The sequence below is a fragment of the Mytilus edulis genome, chromosome 5, assembly GCF_963676685.1.
Source record: "Mytilus edulis chromosome 5, xbMytEdul2.2, whole genome shotgun sequence".
NCBI classification, from domain to species: domain Eukaryota; kingdom Metazoa; phylum Mollusca; class Bivalvia; order Mytilida; family Mytilidae; genus Mytilus; species Mytilus edulis.
In genome coordinates this window covers 7,999,860-8,026,172 of record NC_092348.1, presented here as the reverse complement: position 1 = coordinate 8,026,172, position 26,313 = coordinate 7,999,860, and the positions used below count along the sequence as shown (strand labels likewise).

Sequence of the window (26,313 nt, the reverse complement as noted above, 5' to 3'; positions counted from 1 at the left end):
ATGATGTGACTCTGTATCTATGTATCTTGCCATACTTTGAATGACAAAATTATTTTATTTATTAATATTACTTTTACTGTTAACCAGCTTTTTTTGTGATATACATTTGACGTGACTCTGTACTTATGTATCCCGTCATACTTTGAGCCACAATATTATTTTATTTATTATTATTATTTTAACTGTTAAGTCAGGTTTTGTTATATCTATTTTGCGTGACTGTATTTATGCATCCCGTCATACTTTGAATTTCAAACGCGCAATTTTACACCAGTACTCAGACCCTCCTTCCTTGATGGGTGCATTTTACATAGACAAATAAAATCGTATAATATAATCAAAATGAGGATGTTTATTTGATGTATGCCTTTTTGTGCTTCTTCGTTACATTTGTTGTTTTTATAGTGATTAAGATGATAACACAATGTTGACTGCTGTACCCCTATTTTTGACATTTTTACCTATTGTGTCTGTTTGTTTTGTTCACGCATCATTGACAATATAATGGAATTTGATGCAACTGTCATACAAGTGAGAGGTTATCTTTCGCCCTTCTTTTTTTAAAGGAAACACACATAAACTTCTTTTCTTAATTCTTATCTTTTTAAATTAACTAGATTTCAACAATTTTATTCCGATGTCACCAACGCATTGATAATCAATATTGGTGGCCTTCTTTCTATTTTCCATCCACTGGTTAGATTGTCGTCTCTTTGACACATTCACCATTTTAATTCTATATGCTATCTATAAGAGCATAGTACACAAAATTGAATGTGCATTCAATGAAGTTCTGGACTTTTTCTCAGAGTTTTTTCTTCTAATTTCCATCTCTATTTAATGACTCTTCTAAGTCTGCAGGACACAGAGAAAAACTCCAGACATTTTTTTTTTACCTTTTACTATCACTTGGGGAACCATTACAGATAAACTGATATTTTCTCAAATTTTGCAAATGAAATAATAACAGTTTCTTAATTTTCACTCGCCTATTCCTACTAAGTTGAACTCGTGCTAAATTTACATTTCCCAAACACAAATACTAGAAGAATGTCATTGTGCTTTGTGTAAACAAATGCAAAGAACTGATCTCATACTGAAAACTACCTTGTATTAGTCCAGCAGGTAAAGTACACAAGGAACAAAAAAATGTGAAATAAATATTTTATTCAAATCTGCTAAAATATTGCACACATCCAAAAAATAACATGAAATCTACTATTTCATTCATACTAAATTTTATCACAAATAAAGGAAGAGGATTATCAGCATTGAAACACTTTATATGAATGATTTCTGGGTTGTTATGTAGAAGGTGTGTTTGATTTCTGGGTTGTAATGTAGGTGTGTTTGATTTCTGGGTTGTAATGTAGAAGGTGTGTTTGATTTCTGGGTTGTAATGTAGGTGTGTTTGATTTCTGGGTTGTAATGTAGAAGGTGTGTTTGATTTCAAAGATTGTCATTCTTTCATTCTTTGTAATGATATGAAATTGAAACATATGGAATATGTTATTAACACTTTTCAGTAGCATTCAACACATGAAATCTTTTTTCTTCATAATTAACTTTGTGTAAGATAGTTCATTTATATATGTTTTCCTCCCAAGATCTATAAAGATATTTAATAAAATTGTGAATAGTTTTTTTTTCCTATTTTTTTTAAATATGCATAAACAGATTAAATATGCAGAAGTTGTGAAACATGTAAAACTTATTCTGCTTTCGTCTAATATTTCATACTACAAATAACATTTCTTTTAAAATATATATCTTTACATAACACTTTCAACAAACAACAATAAAACAGCACGGTGATGAGCTTGTGGTATAAAAACCAAACATTTTTCTCTTCTCATAAATCTATAATAAAACAAATCATGACACGTTCATAGCACAAAGCTGAGGTACTAGGTCTTGACAAATAAAGCTAGTAAACATGTACAAAAAGTCAATTGTCTGAGAAAAAAAATCCTTTTAGAAAAAAAATTACAAAATTATTTATCTTTACTTCTCAAAATGTATTCCTTTAAAGCTTTTACCTTAATTATTCAAACATTTGTTATTTCTTATTTGAGAACGTTGTTTGAAAAAAAATTAGTTATTGACTATGCATCATATATCACGATATTTCAGTTAATTGGAGTTTCCAATTATTTCTTACCCCTATTTTCTTGAAAAGGTCTGTACTAACAACAAACAGGAGGAGTAATTGTAATGGATCTTTAGCAAAGTTGTAAATATTCATCCACACTTTTGAAGGTTTACCCATCTATTGAAAATACAAATAATTTGTAAATGAGATACGAGAGTTATATTAAATCTTTACTTCAGACTAAGAGTATCCTTTCAGCATGAGTGGGACAAAGAGGGCCTAATAGATAAAATTTAATATGATTCACACAGGTTAGCTTTTTTGATATTTCTATTTTTATGTGATAAATGATTCATTTTACAATTTTTCTATTTTTATTTATGTTATTAGTTTGCATTTATCCCACCCCTTAATATAGTAAACATCTATCCCTACCCTAAATACATTTAGCATTTATCCCTACCCTAAATACATTTAGCATTTATCCCTGCCCTAAATATAGTTAGCATAATTTCTTGCAGCTCTGTATAACTGTCCCTCAGTCATTTTGTTTTTTACAAAAATAAAGTCAAAGTAAAATAAATTGTTAAAAATTTAGTTAGGACATACCTGCCAACCTCGGAAAAATATATAGTATCATTTACAGTAACAGTTTTATCAAACTCTAGCACATTTAACTGGATTTTTTTTTCAGTTTTATCCATACATTAATTGTTAAAGAAATAAACACTGAAATAAGCTTGCATGTAAATGTCAAGTAGTTTCTTACAAACTCTTCAGAAAAACGAAACTGTGTTACAAAAATATGTGATGAAATACGAAAACTTTTGTAACAACAATTTACCATATGAGATATAGAATCATAAAAATATATATGAAGTATTTAAAGGTGTTCAATTTTTACTGATACAAACAAGCTAATTCATAGTTGCATATTACATAAAAATCTTAATAGAAAATAGAGTCATTTACAACACAAGGAATTGTTAGCGGAAAAATATCACATGTATTCAAGTTACAAATATAACATTTTGTCGATTTCTGCATGACTTGTTATCACTCCTTGAGCATTGGTGTTTGCATTTTTGGCTTTCAAAGGAAGATGTTTTGATAAAATCACCTCCTAACCCAAACTAGTTACAGACAAATATCATTATCTCAACATTAAACAGCATAAAGTCTTTGCAGTATTTGTCAAAAAGGACAGTTCGTGTAATTGAATTTTTCAATAAAATGCATGTCTAAGATTTAGATAATGAGTTTTGGATGCAACAAAAGATCCTTTTCCATTTTGAATTAACTAGCTGTTTCTGAGTATTTACAATGATATCTGGCAAGACTTCATGATTGGGCAATTCTACAGCAATGAAATGGTAGTTACCATTAAGCACTCTCATTTTTTGAGTGATAATTGTAATAGGTATAATACATTTAATTTCTTACATATGTCAACTTATCATATATATGTATCATCTTATTTTGTATGTATATTATTACAACAAAGCTAATCATCAGACATTTTTTACATCATTGAACAGATTCTATCAACACTCAGTTCCATTCTGAAAACACTTCTGGAATTATTTAACATTTTGACCCTACCTTCTTGTCATCATTTTATTTTGCTATTTTCTATAGTTCATCATAGTCTACACTTTGTGGTCAAGGCAGAGAGGTGGACTGGTCTAAACCTACTAGCAATCAGAGAGGTTGGGCTCTAAACAATAATATTTCGAAAGAAAATCTTTTTAATATTATTCCTTCATTGGCATCTACAATTCATATGACAAGGAAAATGTTCTAATTTAGTTGTAGTTCACCCTTACAGGACTATAATCTTATCATCAATAAGATACAGCTTAGGGCTTTTATATATCATGTATACAAGGGTAAACATTTACTTTTATAAAGGCTTTAGAAGTACCTCATAGACAAATATCTCATGTTTCCACATGTTTCATGTTCTATAAATAACTTTCATTAGTATGTCTCATTCTTTCGACTAATGAGGTAAATCTTTCAGTATGAGATTCTACCTTCTTTAAGGAGAGGTCAAGGAGAGGTCAAAACCAGGAAAGGTCATCATTTAGATATCACATACAAAAAAATCCTCATAAATTAAGAAATCATAATTGTCTGTGTGAATGTTATACTGACCAGGATGTTTAAACAAAATTTACAAAATGACGGGAAAAAATCCTTAGTAAACTATTAAAAATTATGTCAATTGATAATTTTTTCTATCATTACCCTGAATTTCCATTATGATACAGAAACCTTAAAAGTTATAATTATGTATAATGTAACTTAAGTTTTACTTGCTACATACAAAAATCTCAAATCATTTCTGTAAAATATAAGTTCATTTCATAATCTAAATCATATTAGAATATTCACTTTTTCAATAAATCTTCAGATAAATTATCTGAAATAATTGTGGAGAAATCAAATTCATCATCTTTCCTGACTGAGCTCTCCTTTTTGAAGGACCATTTCTCAATCAACTTATAAACAGTCATTTTCTCATGATGATGACTAGACATTTTAAAGCTTTAGTTGACTCTTTGAGATATTAAAGCTGTGAGATAATTAATTACATCTAGATCTATAATGAACATATTAAGATATAGCAGACTCTCTCGATGATTGTCCAGTCCTTGTTAATGACGTTTCCCGTGATGGACCCTTAGATATATTCCTAGCAGATGATCTAGATAATGAACTCTCTCTAGACATTTCTTGATCCTCTCTTCCTTGAGAGCGTTTTCTACTTCGCCTAAAAAGTTTCTTTAAACTACCACCTAATGATCTTGATTTCTTTAGATTAGGTGTTCCAGGGTTTTCTTGTCTTCCTAGTTCCATATCATCTGAAATAAACAAACAGAAATTATTATGAACAAGGTATAAATATACTGGTAAAAAGCAAATGCAAGTGACATCACTATTTCTATGGACTTGAGTCATGTTTTCCTAAAATCCAATTAATGAAACTTTAAAAAAGACAATTAAAAAATTAATACATAAAATCATAGAAGAAACTATTTATGGTTCTTCTTAATCCATTAAATCCATTGTTACTTGTCTTCAAAATTTAAACCTTATAACAAAAATAAAGAATCCTCAATGCAATCATATAAACAAAATTATCATTAAGATGAATATTAAGCGGGAAACCAACACAATATGTCCATGTCCTCTAAAATACTATGCAAATGACAAATATGGGAATATAAATATGCAAATGATATTAAGATGCATAGAATGTGCATTTTTAGTAACAGACTTCATCCAGTTCTGGAAAAGCTAAATTATTTCAAATAATTTTTTCACAAAATAAATGTTTTCAGTAAGCTTTTTTTTAGTATTTTGGTTTAAATGCTATTGATAACAGACCATAATTAAACTGTAACATATTTGATAAAATCCTCACATGTATGCCTAGTGATATCTATCCACTATTTTATTGAAAATGTTAACATAGGAAATTTTCTGTTTCTAGTTTCTTTTCTATAATTTTCTAGAAGTACTGTCCATAATTTGTTTTTCCTTTTTTACTTTTGTTTTTGTAAAAAATCCATTAAAAGTCCAATATAAAAAGAAAGACAACAACATATACCTTACATATGGCAGATTGCCTTTGAAGAACAGCTAAAACAATTCTTTATAAGTACAATATTTATCTATAGATATATGAAAATATGGTATGAGTGCCAATGAGACAACTCTCCATCCACGTCATAATTTGTAACAGTAAACCATTATCATGTTATAGGTAAAAATATGGTCTTCAACATCAAGTCTTAGCTCACACTAAACCTATTTGTTAAAACTTATGTTGTTTTTTATATAACTATAACATTCATAAAATATAAAAATATAAGGGATAATATGCTATCTAGTAGTTACTAAAACCTATATCTTAGCAAATATATGTAAAACAAAAATCTAAATTTAAAGCAACTAATTAAACTAAACAACAGTCGATAAAATAGCATGCATTGAAATTAATGTCATAGAAATTGTAACTAGAACTATAAACCATCAAAACAAGGAAACAAAAGCGACAACAGAAACCAAAAAAAGACCTTTAGAACGTGGAGAGGTGCTGCCCTCTGGAGGCTGGAGATAGTTGGAACCCTCTCGGAGGGAACCACCAGCTCTATCTGCACTCTGAGAGCGTTTCTTGGAACGAGTGAATTTCTTCTTAATTCTACCGGCAAAAGAAGACCCTTTCTTTTTTTCTGAAAAGTTACCATAGTACAAAATTAAAGAACACAGAAAAAGGGGGAAAAAAATCATAACGAAAAAAATAAAAAGCATATAAACTATCATTATATACTGCATACATATAAACCTTACTGCTGGCAAAGATTCTAAAGATTGTGTCAGATCTTTCCTTAGAAATTTTGTATATTCTACTGATTTTCCTTTTTAATTATCAACTTAATCCCTTGAAACTTCATAACCTGTCAAACATTTGAAGCATATGAAATCTTTTCATAAGAAAAACTTTTCTGAACTTTTACAAAAAAATTGAACCACTACCCAAGAGAAAACGAAAACGGGATCCATTGGGATCCCAATGCAATCCCGGTGAAATTGTCGGGATAAACCGGGATAAGCATCTGGAGGCAGGATCCCATTCGGGATAAATATTTGAAACTGGGATCCCATTCGGGATAACTGTCTGAAGCCGGGATTCCAGTCAAGATGAAACGGGATAAATATCCGACACTGGGATCCCAATCGGGGTTAACTGTCTGAAGCTGGGATCCCAATCGGAACTGTTTAAAGCCGGGATCCCAATCGGGATGACTGTCTGAAGCTGGGATCCCAGTCTAGTTAAAACGGGAAATTGTATGAACCATAATTATGTTGTTGAAAATATGTAAGTGTTTGGTTTCTGTGGTCGGGTTGTTGTCTCTTTGACACATTCCCCATTTCCATTTTCAATTTTATTTTTATATATGTCTCTGATAACATCAAGTACAGGTTATTGGTGTTAATTAACAATGTGTATGACACCAAAGCTGCCAGGTGAAGCCAATCACATTTAAGTGTCACTTAATATTCAGTTTGACAGATAAATTTATAAGTCAGAAAAATGCCGAGATTTTCGCGATAAAAATGGCAAGGCATCCGAGAAATGTCAACGAGTGTTTTGCCAGACAAGCTTAGGCGTTTCTGATTTTCCCCAAGTTCCCATAAGTGCGTTTCTATTAGTTGTCGTCTGGCATCAATGATAAGATAATGATCAACATCGTAAAACTTTGATTTCTTAACTTATGTAAACTGTAAAAAAAATCATAACCACGTGATTTGTTTTCAACTGTGCTGACCAGTTCGACCCTAGAAAATACTGTCCTAAATAATGCGGCCACTATCTTATCCGGGATCCGCATGCACCATGTGCCGATTAATAAAGTATAATTTTCTTATATTTAGTAAAAACTGGCCAGTAATTAATACTTTTATGCGATACCTTTAATTTATTTATAATACCGTTACGGAGACAGATCAACTTCTGGCCGATATAATTTGGGGCGAGATTCGACGTTAGTGTACTGGTAAAAACGTCATCAAAATCTGATTACGCTTGATTACGCTGATCAGGATTTACGGAGGAACAAGATGATGCAGATGTTTTCAGATAAGTGCATTAATAATTTAATTTAACATCTGTATATTTGCATATAATGATTATAAAAATAATTTATTGAGGATCTATGATTTTTTATGGTTTTTATTTGAGCAAATCAACATCAGAAAGTCTGAAAGCATGAACTGAAAATATATTTCTTTTTAACATATATACAATGAATAAACTTGTTGTCACATAACAGGCATAACTAGTAGGTATGTAAAAATTTAATTCAGTTGTGTATATGTTTATTTGGTGAAAATAATAAGTCGCTAGTTATTTATCTTCAGTGGATAAAATAGGGGGAGGGTAATTAATTTGCCAAAAAAATTCAAATAGCCTTTAAAGACTTCATAATTATTTGCTACTGTATAAACATGCAATAATATTTCTATTGAATTTGTTGCTTCAAAACGTATTGAACAAATGATTCTTTGTGGATTTTTTTTATACTTTTAGGGGATTTAATGATACTTTTAAATGGAGCTGCCAACGGAACAGATTGCATGCAGATATTCCAGTTACAATAATTTACTCAGCAATACTAGTTGGAAGTACAGAGACAGCAAATTAATTAACAGAAGGGAGAACATGATATGTATCCTTTTGCATAAATAACCCAGGAATCCCAGTGGCAGTTCAATTTGAATTGGTGCATGTATATCCTGCTGGGATTTATTTTTGGGATCAAGCTTTTTTTTCCGGGAATCCCAGTATATTTCCACTGGGATTTACATCGGGATCCCGCTTCTTTTACGGGAATCCCGAAATTTTATCCCAGTACATTTACATGGGGATCCCGCTTCTTTTGCGGGAATCCTGAAATTTTATCCCAGTGGGATCCATATTGAAATCCCACAATATCCCAGTGGGATCCCAGTACATTTCAACCGGGATTTGCATCGGAATTCCCGGATTTTGGGTGGGATTCCCGAAATTTTATCCCGGTGGAATTAGGTGGGATCCCACTTGGAATCCCATCAAAATTCCAGCCGGGATTCCAGTGGAATTCCAGATTTATTTTCTCTTGGGTAAGCATCTATTCCTTAAACTATTCAAAACTGGTTTCAAATCTCCAAGTAGGAATTTCTATTTTTGCAAGATAGACTACATCCTTACGTTGAAATATTCAAAAATTTATCACTTACTGTAAATATTATCTCTCAGTCACTGTAAATCTTATATTTTACAGTAGAAAACCTTCATAAGCTTTCCATCTTTTATAAAAAAAAAATATGAAAAAAAACTTCTAAAGATGTAAAAAGATGTTGCACTGGAATAGGTCTGAAAAAACTAAAAAGATTTTCATATTTTACATTAAAAAAAACCTTCAACTTATGTAAAACAGATGTTATGAATATGTACCTGGTCTGTCATGATGCCCTGGTGATGGTGGTTGTGTTATCACTGTAGGTATACAATCATCATCTAACTGTTCTGGTGTCTACAAAATATAAGTAGTATGGGTTATAAAACTGTAGGCTTATTAATTAAAAAAAAAAGAAGATATGGTATGATTGCAAATAAATAAATCTCTACAAGGAACTAAAAGACAAATAATTACTTAACTAAGTTCATAAAATCAAAGAGCAGATTGCTCTGAGGGATACGATTGCCGTTGTTTCGTTGACACATGTACATGTATACATGTAGCTGGATAATATTATTTTCAAAACTAATTCAACTGCACATGTAAAATAGTTACAAAATAGCCAATCCCAGATAAAAGTGTATGAACAATGCAATTAGGCCTATTGTGTTTTATTTTTGTACTATCAATTCCAAGTTTACTTTCCACAGCAGTCACTGAGACTCAGAGTGAGAGAAGGAATTTCACTTCGTATCTTATCACCTATTTTCCTACGTTAATTCTAGGAGGAACCCCATTCCTAACTCTTTAAATATTTAATTTCCTTTCGGTCAGTGATCATGACTCCTTTCCGTACACATTTATCGGTTTAAATTTCGATCATTTTTAATATAATACACTTTATTGACAGAACGAGCTACTAATACTCGACGTATTGTTTTAATTCAGAATTCACGGAAGTTACTTCCAGAAGGGAGACAACTCGAACTAATAATATGGAAGACTCCATTTCGCCTGAAGGGGTGTTCTACGATGTGGACTATATTTATTTTAATTTAAATGATGCATATGATTTAAAATTAGGCAACAATAATAACCTTCAATAGCAGACATACATAGAAAAGATCCCATGAGTTTAAAATTAATTAATTGAGTGGGGAATCCAGAGCAACCATTCAATCGAAAACCCCTCGAAGTCAAGAAAACTATACGCATGCGCATAATTTCCAAAAAAAACCTGGAGCAAGAACGTATGATTAAATGTTTATTAAACGATCTAGATAGTTCTCTATTTCTTTATGGAAGTACAATCTCAAATATCAGTTCATAAAGGTAAAATATAAGAAAAACTCCACTTCAGTTCTTATATGACAGAAATAGATTTATCGGAATTCAGAGAACTCTCGCATTTTATCAAACTGGGAATTCCCTTTAACGTGTTTCTAAATTTAGAAAAACACTAAATATAAATACTGCGTAATTCTGATTTTCCGTGTTGTTAAAAACACGCATATAAGTCAAGGGAATTATCAAACATGAAGATTATGAAAAGAACATTATAGGAAAGTTGTTAAAGTTCAATCCCTTTGTTTGTTTTTACCTTTTAAAGCAAGACAATCATAAAAATCTGAGATGTTCCTTAATGTTTAGAATAAAACGATTGACGTGAGGGCAATGCTCTGAGCCACCAGTATAAGTCTACAGATTGCTTGAAAGCAATCGTATCCCAAAAACAATGGTATTTGAAAGAAGTAATGGTTTTATTCAATCTTAATGCAGAATCTTCAATCAAATTCCATATTAACAAATATCAATGGCCTATACTAATACAGTGAACATGAAAAAGCAAGTATATGTTTCCCTTTTCAAACTATGACATTTGTTGCTTATGGAAGTCCTGATTTCAATTTGTGTGCTTGCAGGAAGCAATTTTTAAAACACACCTTTTGTTCTGAATACTCTATAATCATGTAAATACTGCTTGAAATTTTAAGTACACTTCAATCTACTGTGTTTTCAAATTTGCAATCAAAAGTTTTAAATAAGTTCTTTTTTCAGAAAGAAAAAAATATGTGCAAGAATATCTCATTACTATTTGTGTGAATTAACATATTATGTTTTAGTGTTACACAAAATTGACTCACTTTAATGAACTTATTAAAGAACAAGAGCAATTTATTTTAGTTATTTCAAAAATGATAGTTTAAATTCAAAAGAAACTAAGTAAAGCTAACTCATTTCTTTTTCTAATGGCCTTCATTAATGTTAAAATAACGTACAAAATGGCTTCCTTTAATAAATTTTTAAATAAAAACATCAATGGGCCCAAAATCCACCTCTAAGAGCTAAACAGTTAATTTCAAAGGTCACAAATCAAATTATTCATTCACCGAAACTTCATCTGTTATAAAATTATAAATTCTTCTTTAATTAGATACAAGTGGTTGACTTACCCTTTGTACACCTGTTATAATAAGTGTGGTTGTCTTTGTGGGTGTTCTAGATTTACGTTTGTTACTTTTAAGTTCTCTAATGGCAGTTTCTACAACTGAGTCTACACCATCTATCTGAACAAACTCTGTAAACAAAACACCATGCAAACATAAATATCACACAATTCACCATGCTAGAATCTAATGCATTCTGGGTAATATTTTCTAAAGAGTGCAGGCAGACTTTGTGATTGGTTAAAAATATCCTACACAATGGCTGTTCAACCAATAGTGTAATGTTATTTCAATTTTGGAGTTCAAAGACATTACCCATAATCCTTAAGATTCTTAAAAGGTGAATAATTTAGTAAGATTTCAACAGACATGTTATAAAACTCATATACTTTAGCTAAAATGTCAGTTTTTTAATTCTTTTTATTCTTAATTTATGGTTTTTAGAGGAGTTGGGATGGCAGGCATATGTGTGGATCTAGAAAATAATTTTGAACATTGACTTTATTTTCAAGAATATAGTTTAGGGCTTCAATTCAAAGACTTTTTTCAAATCTTTTAAGGGGGAACACATCTTTTGAAATAATAATAATTCTCTTTGTAAGCAAGAGATCCAAATATAGAATGTTTTGTTTGGGACAATAAATATAACAATACAACTTCACAGACCTTCAGTTTTTCATGAATTTAACTTTACCCTAATTTGAAATGTAACATCAACGCTCATAGTTGTAAGTCCAAATATTTGAAAATCACATTCCATCAATTGTGACGTTAAATAGACAGTTGGCTTCCTTTAGTCTGTTTGTGCAAGAGATCAATTAAGCACCCAATTAATTTTTTTAAGGGTCAAATGATGAAGGATTCCTCTGAACTTGGGACCATGGGATAACAGTCTGAGCCAATAATTTTAAGCAAAGCAAAAGCATTCTAAAATCATGTGTTCCTTTGTTTTCCTCTGTTTTGTCTATTGCTCTTTTGTGATTCTCTCCTTTAATAATTAGGATTTTTTTTACAGATTTTTTTTCTATTATCAACTAGCTTCTAGCTCTGCATAAAAACTTCCTTCTATTTCAAACATTTTCGTTATATCTATACTGGATTTCTGAATTTACAAAAATTAACTGGTTATAAGGATTTAAATTATGTCAGAATTAAAATTAAAGACCATTTTTTGAAAAAAAAATAGTTATATCAAAAATACATAAATGTTGAAGATCAGTGCAACAATCAACAGCCTGGTAAACAAATTGAGGGTAAACTCATGTAGAAATGCAATAACTAAACAGGGAACTAGTCTGTCATGCTTCAGTAAAAGTCATGCTTGACTTACTCTGTATGTAGCTCCTGTAAACATTGATTCATTTAATATACTATCATTCACTAATCAGTTTTATTCACTGTGTTGGTTGAATATTAATTAGCTTAAATGTTTGATATCATAAGAAAGTAAATTGGTTGATACTACATATCCTCGTCACTTGAACTCATCGACTCAATGTTTCACTCTTAATAAATTTATTAAGTTGCAGTATATTTTCAAAACTAGTCTTTATTCACAACTGTTAAATTCAACATGCAAATAACCAATCATGTAGTGAATTAGGAATATTATTTTTGTGTATGGTGCCTGTTATGCCTATCACATTTTTGTGCTCAAGAGTTTTTATTGTTATTTTCATTCAATATCAAATTCTATATTTTCCTTCATCCAAGATATATCTATTGCATAATCCGCCACATATACCCCTTAATAAATCTCTATTTCTATATAGTATTCAACTCCTTAATAATCCTCTATTTCTATATAGTATTCAACCCCTTAATAATCCTCTATTTCTATATAGTATTCAACCCCTTAATAATCCTCTATTTCTATATAGTATTCAACTCCTTAATAATCCTCTATTTCTATATAGTATTCAACCCCTTAATAATCCTCTATTTCTATATAGTATTCAACCCCTTAATAATCCTCTATTTCTATATAGTATTCAACTCCTTAATAATCCTCTATTTCTATATAGTATTCAACTCCTTAATAATCCTCTATTTCTATATAGTATACACCTTATCGCTATTCCCTACTGACCTGAGAATCTGTCTCGTTTTAACAATTGACATCATACAACAATCATTTTTCCATTGTGGCGTCAGATATTTTGCACTATGACGTCAACATTTTACGGGAACCTGTGTGATGTCCAGTAATGAGGACAAATAGCGATAAGTGTATTGATTAACACATGTGTATTAAATCTTACCAGAAGACTGTGATAAAGATCTGTCCTGGGGTAACATATTATCTGGTGATGTTCTATCCAGGCTGGAAGATCCAGATATATCATAATCAAAATTCTGACGTTTTTCAACATAATTTGGCGAACCTATAATGAAAGTTCATATAATTAACAGTAATCTGATAACTGTGGAAGTACTTCACCTTGAAATTTTTTGTGTTTCATGAATTTAACAGAGAGTTCATGTTTTAATGTAAATACTTTCAGACTGTATTGGGTAACAAATTATGTTGCTGAAGAATGCAATCAGTGAAAATTGACACAAAAATGCTCTTTTGGCCCACCTTGGGTGCTGGATTTTCTCGCTGCGTTGAAGACCCATTGACGGCCTTTGGCTGTTGCTGTCTGCTATTTAGTTGGGTTGTTGTCTCTTTGACATATTCCCCATTTCCATTATCAATATTTATTGTTAAAATGTTCCATCATATACTTGTTTTCCTGTCATTCATATATGCCTTATTTTTTTGGCCAATTCGACTTTTACTAGCTTCAGATTAACACAACATAATCTGATCTTTGTACTATGAGTCTATGGTTGCTTTTTGCTACTGCAGATTTAACACATTGCCCGCAGTGTCTGGTTAAGTATTTTAAAATACCAATACTTACTATTTAAACCAGGTTCATGTCTGTTGTTATGTTTTTGAGTGGTTGTTGTAGTTTTGGTAACTAACATGCCACTTGGAGATTTAGCCTGTGTAACTTCAATTGTCCTTTTGGGGGAAATCTGATTTTTGGGAGTTGAGTAATTGTAGGCCTCAGCTTCTAATGGGTCCAACACAAGAAACTACAAAAATAAACAAATTATACCTGTAAATTCAGATAGAGAACAACACTGGCAGAACCAACAGAAATATTTCTGTCTATATATGAAGACTTATATTTACAAGTAAAATTATTTCCACACTTACTATGTACTATCTATTTATTTGAGCAATCAAATCTCAGAACAAAACACATGAAAATGTATACTATTTTATGTCAACATTATTTTAACAATTGACAAGTAGTTACATGTCAAATTGCCTAAAATATATTGTACAACTCAATATTGTCCTATTCTTGTAAGTAAGGCAAATTAGACAGAGAATCTGTATATTAATAAGAACAAATATTATCAAATATATCAAGATAATAAAAAAAGAAATAGAAAGAAGGTAGAAATTAACATTCTGAACATTTAAAAAACATAAAACATATAAGTAACACTCTGTATAATTAATTTTATGTCTTCATACATTATGCTATCTACTTTTTAATAAAACAATAATAATCAGGATGCTAGCACACAATACCAACTATAATAAAATAATGTGTCTGAGGGCATGAATGACAACATTCAAGCTTGCTTTTCAAACAAAACTGGGATGGACGGAAAGAAGGAAGGACGAACTGTCAAGGTAGCACTTAATGCCTGCTTCGCCTAGTGCCAAGGGAAAAAAATGAATCCAAAAACTGCAATTATCAAATGGAACTAGACATCTATTTCAAACTCTAAAAGATATTATCAGCTCAAAAGTCCTCCATGTCTTGGTATTAACTAGATTTATATTGAACCTTTAGTAAATTCTCGATTGATAAACTCAGAAATTCTTAAGAAACTAAGGTTCCAATTCCCTCAGACAAAGTTGACCAGTGAAATTGATTAGGCTATCATATCTTTGATCTCTTATGGACAGATAGCTCTTGAAGTGTTGAAGTATTTATCATTTCTGGTTTTAAATTTTTTTGGTTAGAGTATTGCCGATGAAGGTAAATCCAGAAAAGCACTTTGGACCTTCAAAATGTATTCTGTGTTAATTTCATTCAGTATTAAACGACTAGAAAATTCAAATTCTAACTACTTTTGAAAACATAGTGCAGTGAGAAATGCAGGCAATTTTTTAAATATGTCATGCCAAAATAAACAGTTGACATACAGCATATCTCAATATCTATAATTGTTAAAATTGTGTTGCTGGTTTGATGTCTGACTGATGTTTCTCCACACATCATTTTTAAGAAAAAAAATGTTTTATTCAGAGAATACTAAAATAAATACATGTATTTGGAGAACATGGGAAAATGTCACATTGAATTCATTTACTGTGGTTTCAATATTATTTGTTGGATACTAATTCTCATAGATTTCGTGTGTACAGATGAAACCACAAATTTAAATGTTCAACAAAATACAAATACCTATCTGACAGGATGTATGCAGACTTTGCCTATTAACAACAAAATCACATATCCTTGAAAAGGCAAGTTTTCCAATCCACGTAAAATTGGTACCTAAGAAAATAAATGAATCCACAGTACTTTTATTTGTAGACTTTGGATGATTTGATGACACCAGTGTATTAGTCTTTCAGATTACGTAGCTGTCTCATTGACCTATTATCTACATCTCCTTTAATTCCCAAATAGATTGTTGCTGTATAAAAAAAATTCCATTAGGCTCTTAAAAAATAATTTATAATGGAAGTAATGATCACCATTGACGATGATAAAAACAATACAAATAAACATAAAATAACCTGATGTACAAAAATCAAAGCAGGGATCTATAAGGAAACAAACTTGTTAGTGTGTGAAGATCCCATGCATGTGCGTCTCACTTTGACATGGCAAGCAAACTATGTACAGATCTATCAGTCCATAATCATTGACAAGAATGCGTAATTTAAATCTAATAAAATAATATTCTAATAATTTAATCAACAAATTAAGTCTTTTTTCCTTAATGCCAAATAAAAATCATATATTTTATAAAAACCGAAATGAAATCCCATTTTCTTGTCATTGATGCTACAAAACAACAATAGAAACATTGAAATTGGTTGTCATGACAACTCACCTGTATGTAGATTGCTTGCTATTTACAAAGCTATTTTTAGACACACTGGACACAAAAACGTTTTCTACACTATTACACACACATCAAACAGAAAGGAAGTGTCTTAGGCCGCCAAACTGTGGAACTGAAACCGCAGAAATGATGGGATTACAACAAAGGGAGATAAATAGTGATAACAACGTAAATAAGTATAAAAATACAAAACGGTTTCATACGACAGAAGATATTCCAAGAAAAAAAGAGCATAAATATGAAAACATTTTAAAAAAAAACAAGTAAAAATTAATAAACAATTTAGAAGAATTACATCATTACATGCATGCAATTGACTACTAAAATAGAAATATAAAAAAAAAATACTCATACACAGAAAAAATTGAAAATAGATTTACAGAGTAAGCTTGAATGTATGTGTGTATTTGTTTCTTTCAAATTCATGAAATTAAAAACCTGTAAAACAACTTATTTGTAAGAAATTGATAAAAATATGATATTGAAGACAGAAAAGAAACAGATGAAAAAGTATTACTCCCAACGAAAAGGATTATTTTGAACTAAGTGTTTAAACCAAAACTTACGGTGCAACCAAAGAAAGCACATAACAACAAATGATATTCATTCATATTTTTCAAAATCTCTATGTAAATGAAGAATATTTCAAAATCTCTGTGTAAATGAAGGATATTTTACAATCTCCGGAAACAAATGCACGACATTTCACAATTTATGGGCAAATGAAGGATTTTTCACTATCTCAGGGCATATCAAGGATACAACCAAAATTTTAAAGCAGTCAAATCTTCATAATAAGGTCACGTTTGGGACTAGATAAGAATTTATAATATATAATATATATATAAGAGGCAACAATGACCTAACAATATTTTCTCTTACTAATAGAACTGACCTTTATAGCAGGTAGGACAGTAAATTGTTTTCAAAACTTTTCTGTTAAAGAAACACCAATTCCTCAGCCCATTAAATCACACAGAAATAAGGGGAGACAACTCTACGTACCTCCACAGTTATGGAACCTGAGACAATATCATTTCCTCTCTCAGGACGGCCTTGTAATGATATGATCTGACGACTGCTTGGATTTCTCTTCAACTCGTCATAGTATACAACTGCCTCTCCAAGAAAATTCTCTACAAAAGGCAAAAGAGTCATCTATACACAATGAACAAATGGATCATTTATTACATACATCTTAAAAATGAATATTTTTGTCTAAATATTAGCATTGATTTGTTTTCATGGCAAACACTTGTTGTGTATAATACAAAATTTGTACTTCATGTAATATTTATATTCATGGTTCATTTTTATTGATGAAATCCACAGAAATAGTTATCCTAAGAATAATACTAAATTCAGAGCAGATAAAAATCTTGTCCTAACAATTTGCCACAGTTCGAGCAAGTACAGAAGCTTTTTATTTAGGAGCGTGAAATTAAGAATTAACCATTGCTTTTCATTGGGTTCATGTTGTTCAGCTTCAATTTCTGTTTTCTGTGGACTGTTTCTTTTTGTTATCTGTTATCCTTCAGTGAACTTCTTTTATTTGCTACAATTAGTCTGAAATTTGCAAGTTTATTGAAATACAAGTCATTTTCTATGAGAAAATAACTATGTCAATGAACCTTAAGGTTCCACTATCTAAAGTCAAAATATAAACTTTGCCTGTATTTTTCAACCTATAATGAATAAAATCTTAAACTATGGGAACATATGTTCATTTAAACATACTTAACATTTACACATTATGTAAATTGCAAATAAAATTGAAATTGTTATGTTATGGCCAAAACGGTTCTTGGGGTGAACACTAAATTTTCCAAAAAATCTGGAGGCCTGCTAGATAATTTAACTTGTTTAAAACTTGTATGGACAAATTATCTTACTGTTACATGTAATGCAGTACAAGTTAATGTTTATTTTTCAGAAAATGTATTGATTTAAAGAGTTTCAGTTAATTTCATGTTTCTAAGTGAACAGATATCTACGGAACAGTACATAATTTGGACAAATATGCCATTGAAACATATGTATGTGACAAAACAACATTAGCTTGTACTGCATTACATGTAACAGAATTCGTCCATACCAATTTTAATCAAATAAAGTGGTCTGGCAGGCCTCCAGATCTTTTGGAAAATTAAGTGCTCACCCCAAGAACTGGTTTGACCATAACAACAATTTCAAGTTTATTTACAATTTACACAGGGTGTAAATGTTAAGCATGTTCACATGAACATATGTTCCCATAGTTTCAGACTTTATTCATCAAAGGTTGAAAAATACAGGCAAAGTTCAGATGTTTGTGAAGTGTCCTATATTTTGACTTTAGTGGAACCTTAAACATAGCAGCTTAACATAAACATTTAAATAAATCATTTTCTCCATTTCACCATACCTGTTGTTGGCTTGCGTCTGTCAAGTACTTCAAACTTCAGCTGGCTGGAATTCTGATTAACATCACTAAAATGAAAATCAGTCAAAACTATCAATCCAGTTCTTTTCTTTCAGTCACTTTTACATTATGTACAATTTTGGCTTAAAGTCATATGAAACTTCAAATTAAAAAAAAATATGCATATGTTTTTTAAAACTAAATGGATAGTTTTCATTATACAACTTATGTACATATACTTTTTTCTGAGGAAAATTCTTTAATTTGTCCACATTTAGAAGAAGTTTACTTATTTTTAATTGCTTGCTGCCAGGAAGCAATTCTCCGACATATTTTCCGTATGCATAGTGACCTACTATATATAAATCGTGACCCTCCTCGTAAAAATCCGGTGGTCGCAATACGCATGAATCTGTTATTAAAATAAACAATTACCTGATTGTATATGTTAAACACGTGCTAAATACCCATGCTTTTTGTTGATTATTTTTTATAAGGTGACAATCGGTAAACTTCAGCTTAAAAACACGGCTTTTAATGAGTAGCCATATTTGTTAAATCATAACAGACAGATAGAAAATAAATTGACGATTATACGATATATTTGCGTAAAAAATGATAAAATCGTGCACAGAGGACTAAGTTTATGATATATACATGCATTGGTTCAAGAATTGGATGAACATCATTTTTCACCAGTCACTCGTTTCTTATGACTTTAACTATAAAAAAAATCTCAAAAGTATTCTTTGTAGATACTGTTCTCAAAATTTAAGGTTAAGTCAACTTAAGCTAATAGATCATTGGTGAGAGCTTTGGAGTATGCTAAATTAGACTTGCAGCAAAATGCAGCAATTCCAGTACACATGAATTTTATGTTAAATTACAAAGAAAAAAAAGTAAATATATTGCATGTATTAATCAGAAAACATTTATGACCCAAAAGACCATTATATAGTTTGGATTTTTTGCTGCTGAAATGTTTTTTTAAGTTGTTTGGATGATATTCATTTGTTTTGCCTTCATCAGCACTTTTAATTCTATACACTTACAACAAGAACTGTTCATCCCAGAAAGGGTTGGCAGTTCCTCTGCATTCATTGGTGGAATAAGTCTGAGCAGGTGTGTCCAGGTAAACCAAACAGGTAGGGTCAACTTGTGCTGAAATCAGTAATATTGAATCAAAATTTGAATTAAATGTCATTTACCTCATACCCAGAGTCATGTGATATGGGAAGACATTTATGCTAAAAAAAAAAACATAAAATTTATTAAAAATGTAGGCTATTTCCTTCATCATTTTCTTTTCACTAATCAAAAAGAAAGATATATGGCATTTTTGTACATGAAATTAAACAACCATGACATAATTAAAACCACCAAAAATTCTCTGTGTAAATTTTACTGTGTTTTATAAAGTGTTCTAAGAAACAGATGTACCTCTCATCACTGGTTTTCACTTATAAAATTTGCAAGAAACAGGATCCAAATATTTAAATGAATTAGTTATGAGAATGACAGGTATACAACACATTAATTGGACTGACTTGTGGATCAAAGAAGCAAATATCAAAATTGGTAGTGTTCCCATCTATCCAAATTTAAGGGGTTGGAGGTTTGAAGACATCAATGCAAAATTTTTCTTAAAATAAATATGCAAATTTTTATACTTTGTTTTAATATGTATCGTGTACAATTTTATGTTAAAAGTATTTTCCATTTGGACTCTTTATTTCCAACTTTAGAATCCATAGCAAAGTAAAACAGTCCATGTTTACACTATATTTTTTGATACTTTTGGAATGCTTTTGTAAGTATTCACTATTGTAATTGATGAAAAATGGATAAATAGGTGAGATGAACAGTTGCAATTTTCCAAAAAGTTGTATTAAATAAATCTATCAAATTTAATTATGCAAATTGTTATTTTTGCAAACCTATTTCTTGCTGCCTTTTCAAAAGATAAAAATATAGCAAAAATTTGAAAGGAATTCCCAAACATACAAACAATTTGATATACCTAGCTCTTTATACATAATTTTTCCCATTTTCAAAAATCTCTATCTATGTCAAGGTTTTTGATTATAATGTTGAAAGTCAAATCTTAACAAATATAACATCTACTTGAAATAAATAAGGACATAATATTCAAAATAGTGATAAATAAGATAAATAATTGATAAAAATCCATATTTCACAATTCCCAAGGTATTTACTGTTTAATCTCGTTTAAAGTAGCTGCCATAAAGACTTGTATATCGTTGATACAACCCATTCAACTGAGCAAACTTTGTTTTAAAATGGATCTAGTAAATCCTATTGATTTCAATGTACAATTCATATCATATTGATCGACAGGTTTTTACATATAAATTTTAATCTTAGTTTTTTGTACTGGTTTTTAGTCAATAATAATATATGTTATCTGTTAAGCAGATCTAGATACATCTACGTTAATTGATTTTATATTATTATTTACAATGCCATGTAATTCAATTGGAGATCCTGCATTCATCACACTTTACCATGAAATAAGGTTAAATTGATGAAGACTATCAGGGGGCCTTAATTAATGGAAACTATCATGTTGCATTAACCATAATAGCATGGTGTAATAAAAAAGAATTAACAAAAGTTATTAAAAACCTGATAAAACAAAGATTACCAAACATTGAACCAACTAAATAAATAGAATAAAACTATCAAATTCTTGACAAGGTACAGAAATTTTCCTTTAGAAAATGTGGGTTATGAGGATGCTTTCTTATCAAGCAGACTTCACCAAGATTTATTTTAGTGATGTTTTAACATTGTTGATGTTTTATACAAGGGAAGATTTACATTCACCTTAAATTTCTACTTGCAAAAGTGGGGTTGATAAATTTTCATGTGAAAATAAGTTTACAGTAACACCAATGTGTGTTTAATACCCAGGTTTTTTTCTTTGGTACCCCATGATGTCATATGCTGCCTATAACCTAGAAATTTAAGTAGGGTTAACTTTGAAAAATTGTTTTCAAAGGGTATATTCACTTCATATCACTACATTATCAACAACAAACTTGTCATGTAACAACTACACGGTATAACTAGAGCTCACCTTATAAAAACATTCCATATCTTTTTTTCAAAATTTAGAAAATAATTCTATAAATCTTTCACAAACCTTTTGATCCAAGTCCACTAGCTTTGATAATTTTAACCAGTAATCTTTTATCACCGGACATGGATCGTTGCACTCGCTGTTGTGGTGGAGCATGGAACTATAATGTTAACATGAGTAAACATGACAAAAACTAAACAAAGGTAACATGTATTTTCCATACAAGCTGCAGCATAAGGGCTAGTTGATTATTTAATTGATATCTGTCTTACCAATAGTTATCATTGATTGATGAGTTGGTGTTAGGTTGATTGGTGTTTTTAACTTCAAGTTCAATTCTAGGTTACTTTGTATCATGTGCAAGCAGATATTTCACTAAAGATGTTTAAAATGCACTAGACTTGCACTCATGGTTAACTGAGTACACTATTTTTGCAGATCGTAAAGTATATAAACTCAAGTAATTTTTCACTTTTTTTAAGGTTGTGATTTTACTGAAAAACTTTCCCTCCATGAAGATTAATTGTTCATTTCAATGCAATTTCAAGAGTAAACCCCATCTGAGGCTGTTATCACTCTTTTGTCGGGTTGTTGTCTCTTTGACACATTCCCCATTTCCATTCTCAATTTTAGATAAAAACTTACAGCACTATGTTGTTCCTTGGCTTCCATTGATTCAAACACAGGTTCTGCAGCATGGCGTGGGCTGGAGGGTTGGGATGAGGTGTCTGGGCGGGGGAGATTCTGAGTAGACCCTGTCAACCACTTAGTAATATTGATGTCAGTGTTGGCAAGACAAATGGCGTTACGTACAACTTCTTCTACGACCTCAATGTCAACCAAGTCTGATGGATCCTGTAAAAATAACAAGACAAATGGCGTTACGTACAACTTCTTCTACAACCTCAATGTCAACCAAGTCTGATGGATCCTGTAAAAATAACAAGACAAATGGCGTTACGTACAACTTCTTCTACGACCTCAATGTCAACCAAATCTGATGGATCCTGTAAAAATAACAAGACAAATGGTGTTACATACAACTTCTTCTACGACCTCAATGTCAACCAAGTCTGATGGATCCTGTAAAAATAACAAGACAAATGGCGTTACATACAACTTCTTCTACAACCTCAATATCAACCAAGTCTGATGGATCCTGTAAAAATAACAAGACAAATGGCGTTATGTACAACTTCTTCTACAACCTCAATGTCAACCAAGTCTGATGGATCCTGTAAAAATAACAAGACAAATGGCGTTACGTACAACTTCTTCTACAACCTCAATGTCAACCAAGTCTGATGGATCCTGTAAAAATAACAAGACAAATGGTGTTACGTACAACTTCTTCTACAACCTCAATGTCAACCAAGTCTGATGGATCCTGTAAAAATAACAAGACAAATGGCGTTACGTACAACTTCTTCTACAACCTCAATGTCAACCAAGTCTGATGGATCCTGTAAAAATAACAAGACAATTGGCGTTACGTACAACTTCTTCTACAACCTCAATGTCAACCAAGTCTGATGGATCCTGTAAAAATAACAAGAACGATAATTAACAACTTGGCATCTGACTGGTAAGGTTACTTCTGTCACATGTATTTAATATCTACCTGCACTTTGGTACATTTTGTATTTGTTTAACATCAACCTTCTAAGAAATTTAGACTTACTCTCTCTGCACTCTAAAATAATTACCATTTGCTCATTTTCTTACAAAATGTGATAGAAATGATTAAAAGAAGATTTGATGAGACAGTAAACCAACAAACAAAACAGGACTTTTTATCAGGAGGTCAACTCATGGTGACCACATTTACTGTAGACACTCTTATGTTTGTCAAGAAAGCTGGTGTAAATCAAATACCGTAGTAAAAACAAATTGGTTTTAAATTAAAATTTTACAAAACAATTCAAGTATTTATATGCACTTGTTTAATTACCCTATAAAGGTCTACCCTTTCAACATACACACATACAATGTAAATGTACCAAATTTGAAGATATCATGCAGTTATAACATGATATTGACATATTCATGCAATTTCCTCTTTAATCATCATTTGTTTTTTAGTTTTGCTTTTGAGATGCAGATAACATAGTTAGAAATACATAAAACTCATCATTTTGTTAGCAAACTGCCAGAATGCCTTTATAAACATCATCTTTATCATTAGTCAGTATCCTTGATTTAATCATTATCTTATACACCAATATATAACAGTATAAACGTTGGGAGTATGTGTACTTCACACATGTAACATCAAACACTGAAATCTTATTATTTAGGCTGCTCTGTATATGTCTGTATATAATAAACATAGGAGTCTCTCTGTTCTTCAACTCATCAATAGAAAACAGTGCAACTAATTTATTATCAGCAAGGAAGTTAAAAATGACACCCTTTTTAGCAAGTCTAATATGGAAGCAGATTCTTGAAACAAAAAAGGATAGATACTTGTTCAGTCATTAAATTTATTTTATCACTATTAGGCTTTCTTACAAATGTAAAGTTTAAAAGAGTTCTTGCTTAATAGTGTCATGGCATGTGCAGATACTATCGTATTTTCAATGTAAACTTATTAAGTCTTAGAGTTGTTAGCAGATTCATGGCATGTGGAGATACCATGAGCAGGACTTCTTGTGAGCTGTAATTTATTTTTCAATCAGATAAAATAAAGTCATTTAATTCAGTCTTGATCCTGTTTGTAACAGTTTTTACAATTAACTTTTTTCTTAAATCTGCAAAAATCAGCAAGTATCTGTAAAGGTTGTGTGAGGTGACCAAAGGAGCATACAAACTACAGCATGCCATTGATCCTGCAGAAACTTGGTCAATAAATGGTACATCTATCTATAAATAGACCTTAATTTAGATATTCCTTTACCAGCATTATTCCCTTGATTCTAACAGTATGATTAAAATTTTCAAGTAAATATTCCATTATGTGACATTTCAATTATATTGGTAGAACAATAACCATGAACATATTCCATAAGGGGCATCTAATTCATTTATAACTCATGGTTCTTAAATTTCACTGGCTAGCATCACTGGTCAACTAATTACTTGGGAATTTCTCACTAACTGCTATTCAAGAGAGAATGGGAAATTTATTGGATACAATTAAACTTTTATTACCAACAGCTAACATTTACTGTAGAGTCTGGCCTGGCAAAAACCAAAAGCAATACAAATGTATATAGATAGCAGGCAACTCTTTGTTGGGGCTTTATGTGATTGAGTATAAAACTCCACTAAATAAATTGATATATTTCTTTCTTCTTGCTTTACAATTACTTCATATGATTGTTTTACAGTTTATATATCAAAAGTAAAAGCCATCATAAAATCACTTTTATAACCCTTGATTTAGTACAATATGTTTAGTGATTTAAATATCTTCTTGTAAACAGGATAAACAGTGTGCAATGTTAACTCATCCTCCCATCAAACAGAAACAGAATTCTGGTACCTCTCCAATAACTGTTTTATGTGGTATTCAGACGTATTCTATCCATGTTGCAGTATAAATGTTTCAGATGCATCATTCAACCTTGATCAGGTGAGTGGTACAGACTTCTGTCAGAAGTTTTCATCTGTTTTCACCTTTCTGTCTATTTATTCTAGATACTGCCAGGCATTATCAGTTTTATAGCTTAGAATGTTCAGGTAGAATAAATATTAATGTGTTTAACAAAAGTCCTTGAAGGAACCTCATAAAAACTGAGCATAATGCCAACAATATAAATAGCCAATAACATCAGACATGCATCTGGACTATATACTGACCAATCAGACATATATCAGGACAATTACTGACCATTCAGACAATTACTGACCAATCAGACAATAACTGACCAATTATTAGTTCATTGACCAAGCAGACACAGCCTAAACAATATCACCACCAGAAATGTCTGCATATTTATTAATTATCTTCTATTTAGCCTGGGCTTAATTTACCAGATGATAATTATTTTACCATTCTGAAAACATTTGCTTTCAATTTCAATATTTGTAAAAATATCACCATGTATAAAAAGACATGAAAAAATAAATATCAATGAGACAGCAACCCATATCACAAAACCGAAAAGACACCAGAAGAAAATACAAGGTCTTCGACCATCAATAAACTGTCTGCCTATACCATACTGCACACGCTTAATCATCCAGAGTCTTTTACAGAAGCAATTTCATTTTCAACAGACAAGATCTGACTTCAATACTTGAAATTCTCTGAAGGCCAACACATCAAGTATAGCAAAAGATAATTGAAACTTAAGTGGTATACCTGATCCGAATAATATACCTTTAGAGGACGAACCAAAGATTACCATCATAACCAAATTCTTGAATGAAAAAAAAAACTTCCTTCT

At 30.8% G+C, this 26,313-nt stretch overlaps 1 protein-coding gene and 1 long non-coding RNA gene across 6 annotated transcripts in view; one reads left to right on the top strand and one right to left on the bottom strand.

Moving 5' to 3' along the window:
• Positions 1-364: 364 nt before the first annotated feature.
• Positions 365-2,499, top strand: LOC139522860 (uncharacterized). The gene is made up of 2 exons (XR_011664504.1): positions 365-1,344; positions 1,435-2,499. It is a non-coding gene; the product is annotated as an uncharacterized lncRNA (long non-coding RNA).
• The window catches only part of LOC139522858 (C2 domain-containing protein 2-like), a 42,856-nt gene continuing 17,693 nt past the window's right edge, over positions 1,151-26,313 (bottom strand). The window contains exons 5-16 of one of the 5 annotated variants that reach the window (XM_071316466.1): positions 23,055-23,081; positions 22,568-22,750; positions 21,986-22,082; positions 19,872-19,980; positions 18,823-18,887; positions 17,424-17,554; positions 14,177-14,354; positions 13,532-13,654; positions 11,277-11,401; positions 9,099-9,177; positions 6,178-6,333; positions 1,151-4,959 (exon numbers count right to left, since the gene is read on the bottom strand). In XM_071316466.1, the coding sequence (XP_071172567.1) occupies positions 4,712-4,959; positions 6,178-6,333; positions 9,099-9,177; positions 11,277-11,401; positions 13,532-13,654; positions 14,177-14,354; positions 17,424-17,554; positions 18,823-18,887; positions 19,872-19,980; positions 21,986-22,082; positions 22,568-22,750; positions 23,055-23,081 (1,521 nt within the window). In that variant the 3' untranslated portion in view covers positions 1,151-4,711. Of the gene's footprint in view, positions 4,960-6,177; positions 6,334-9,098; positions 9,178-11,276; positions 11,402-12,600; positions 12,615-13,531; positions 13,655-14,176; positions 14,355-17,423; positions 17,555-18,822; positions 18,888-19,871; positions 19,981-21,985; positions 22,083-22,567; positions 22,778-23,054; positions 23,082-26,313 lie in introns of all 5 variants that reach the window. The other 4 variants (XM_071316467.1, XM_071316468.1, XM_071316469.1 and 1 more) reach the window with 4 other exon arrangements.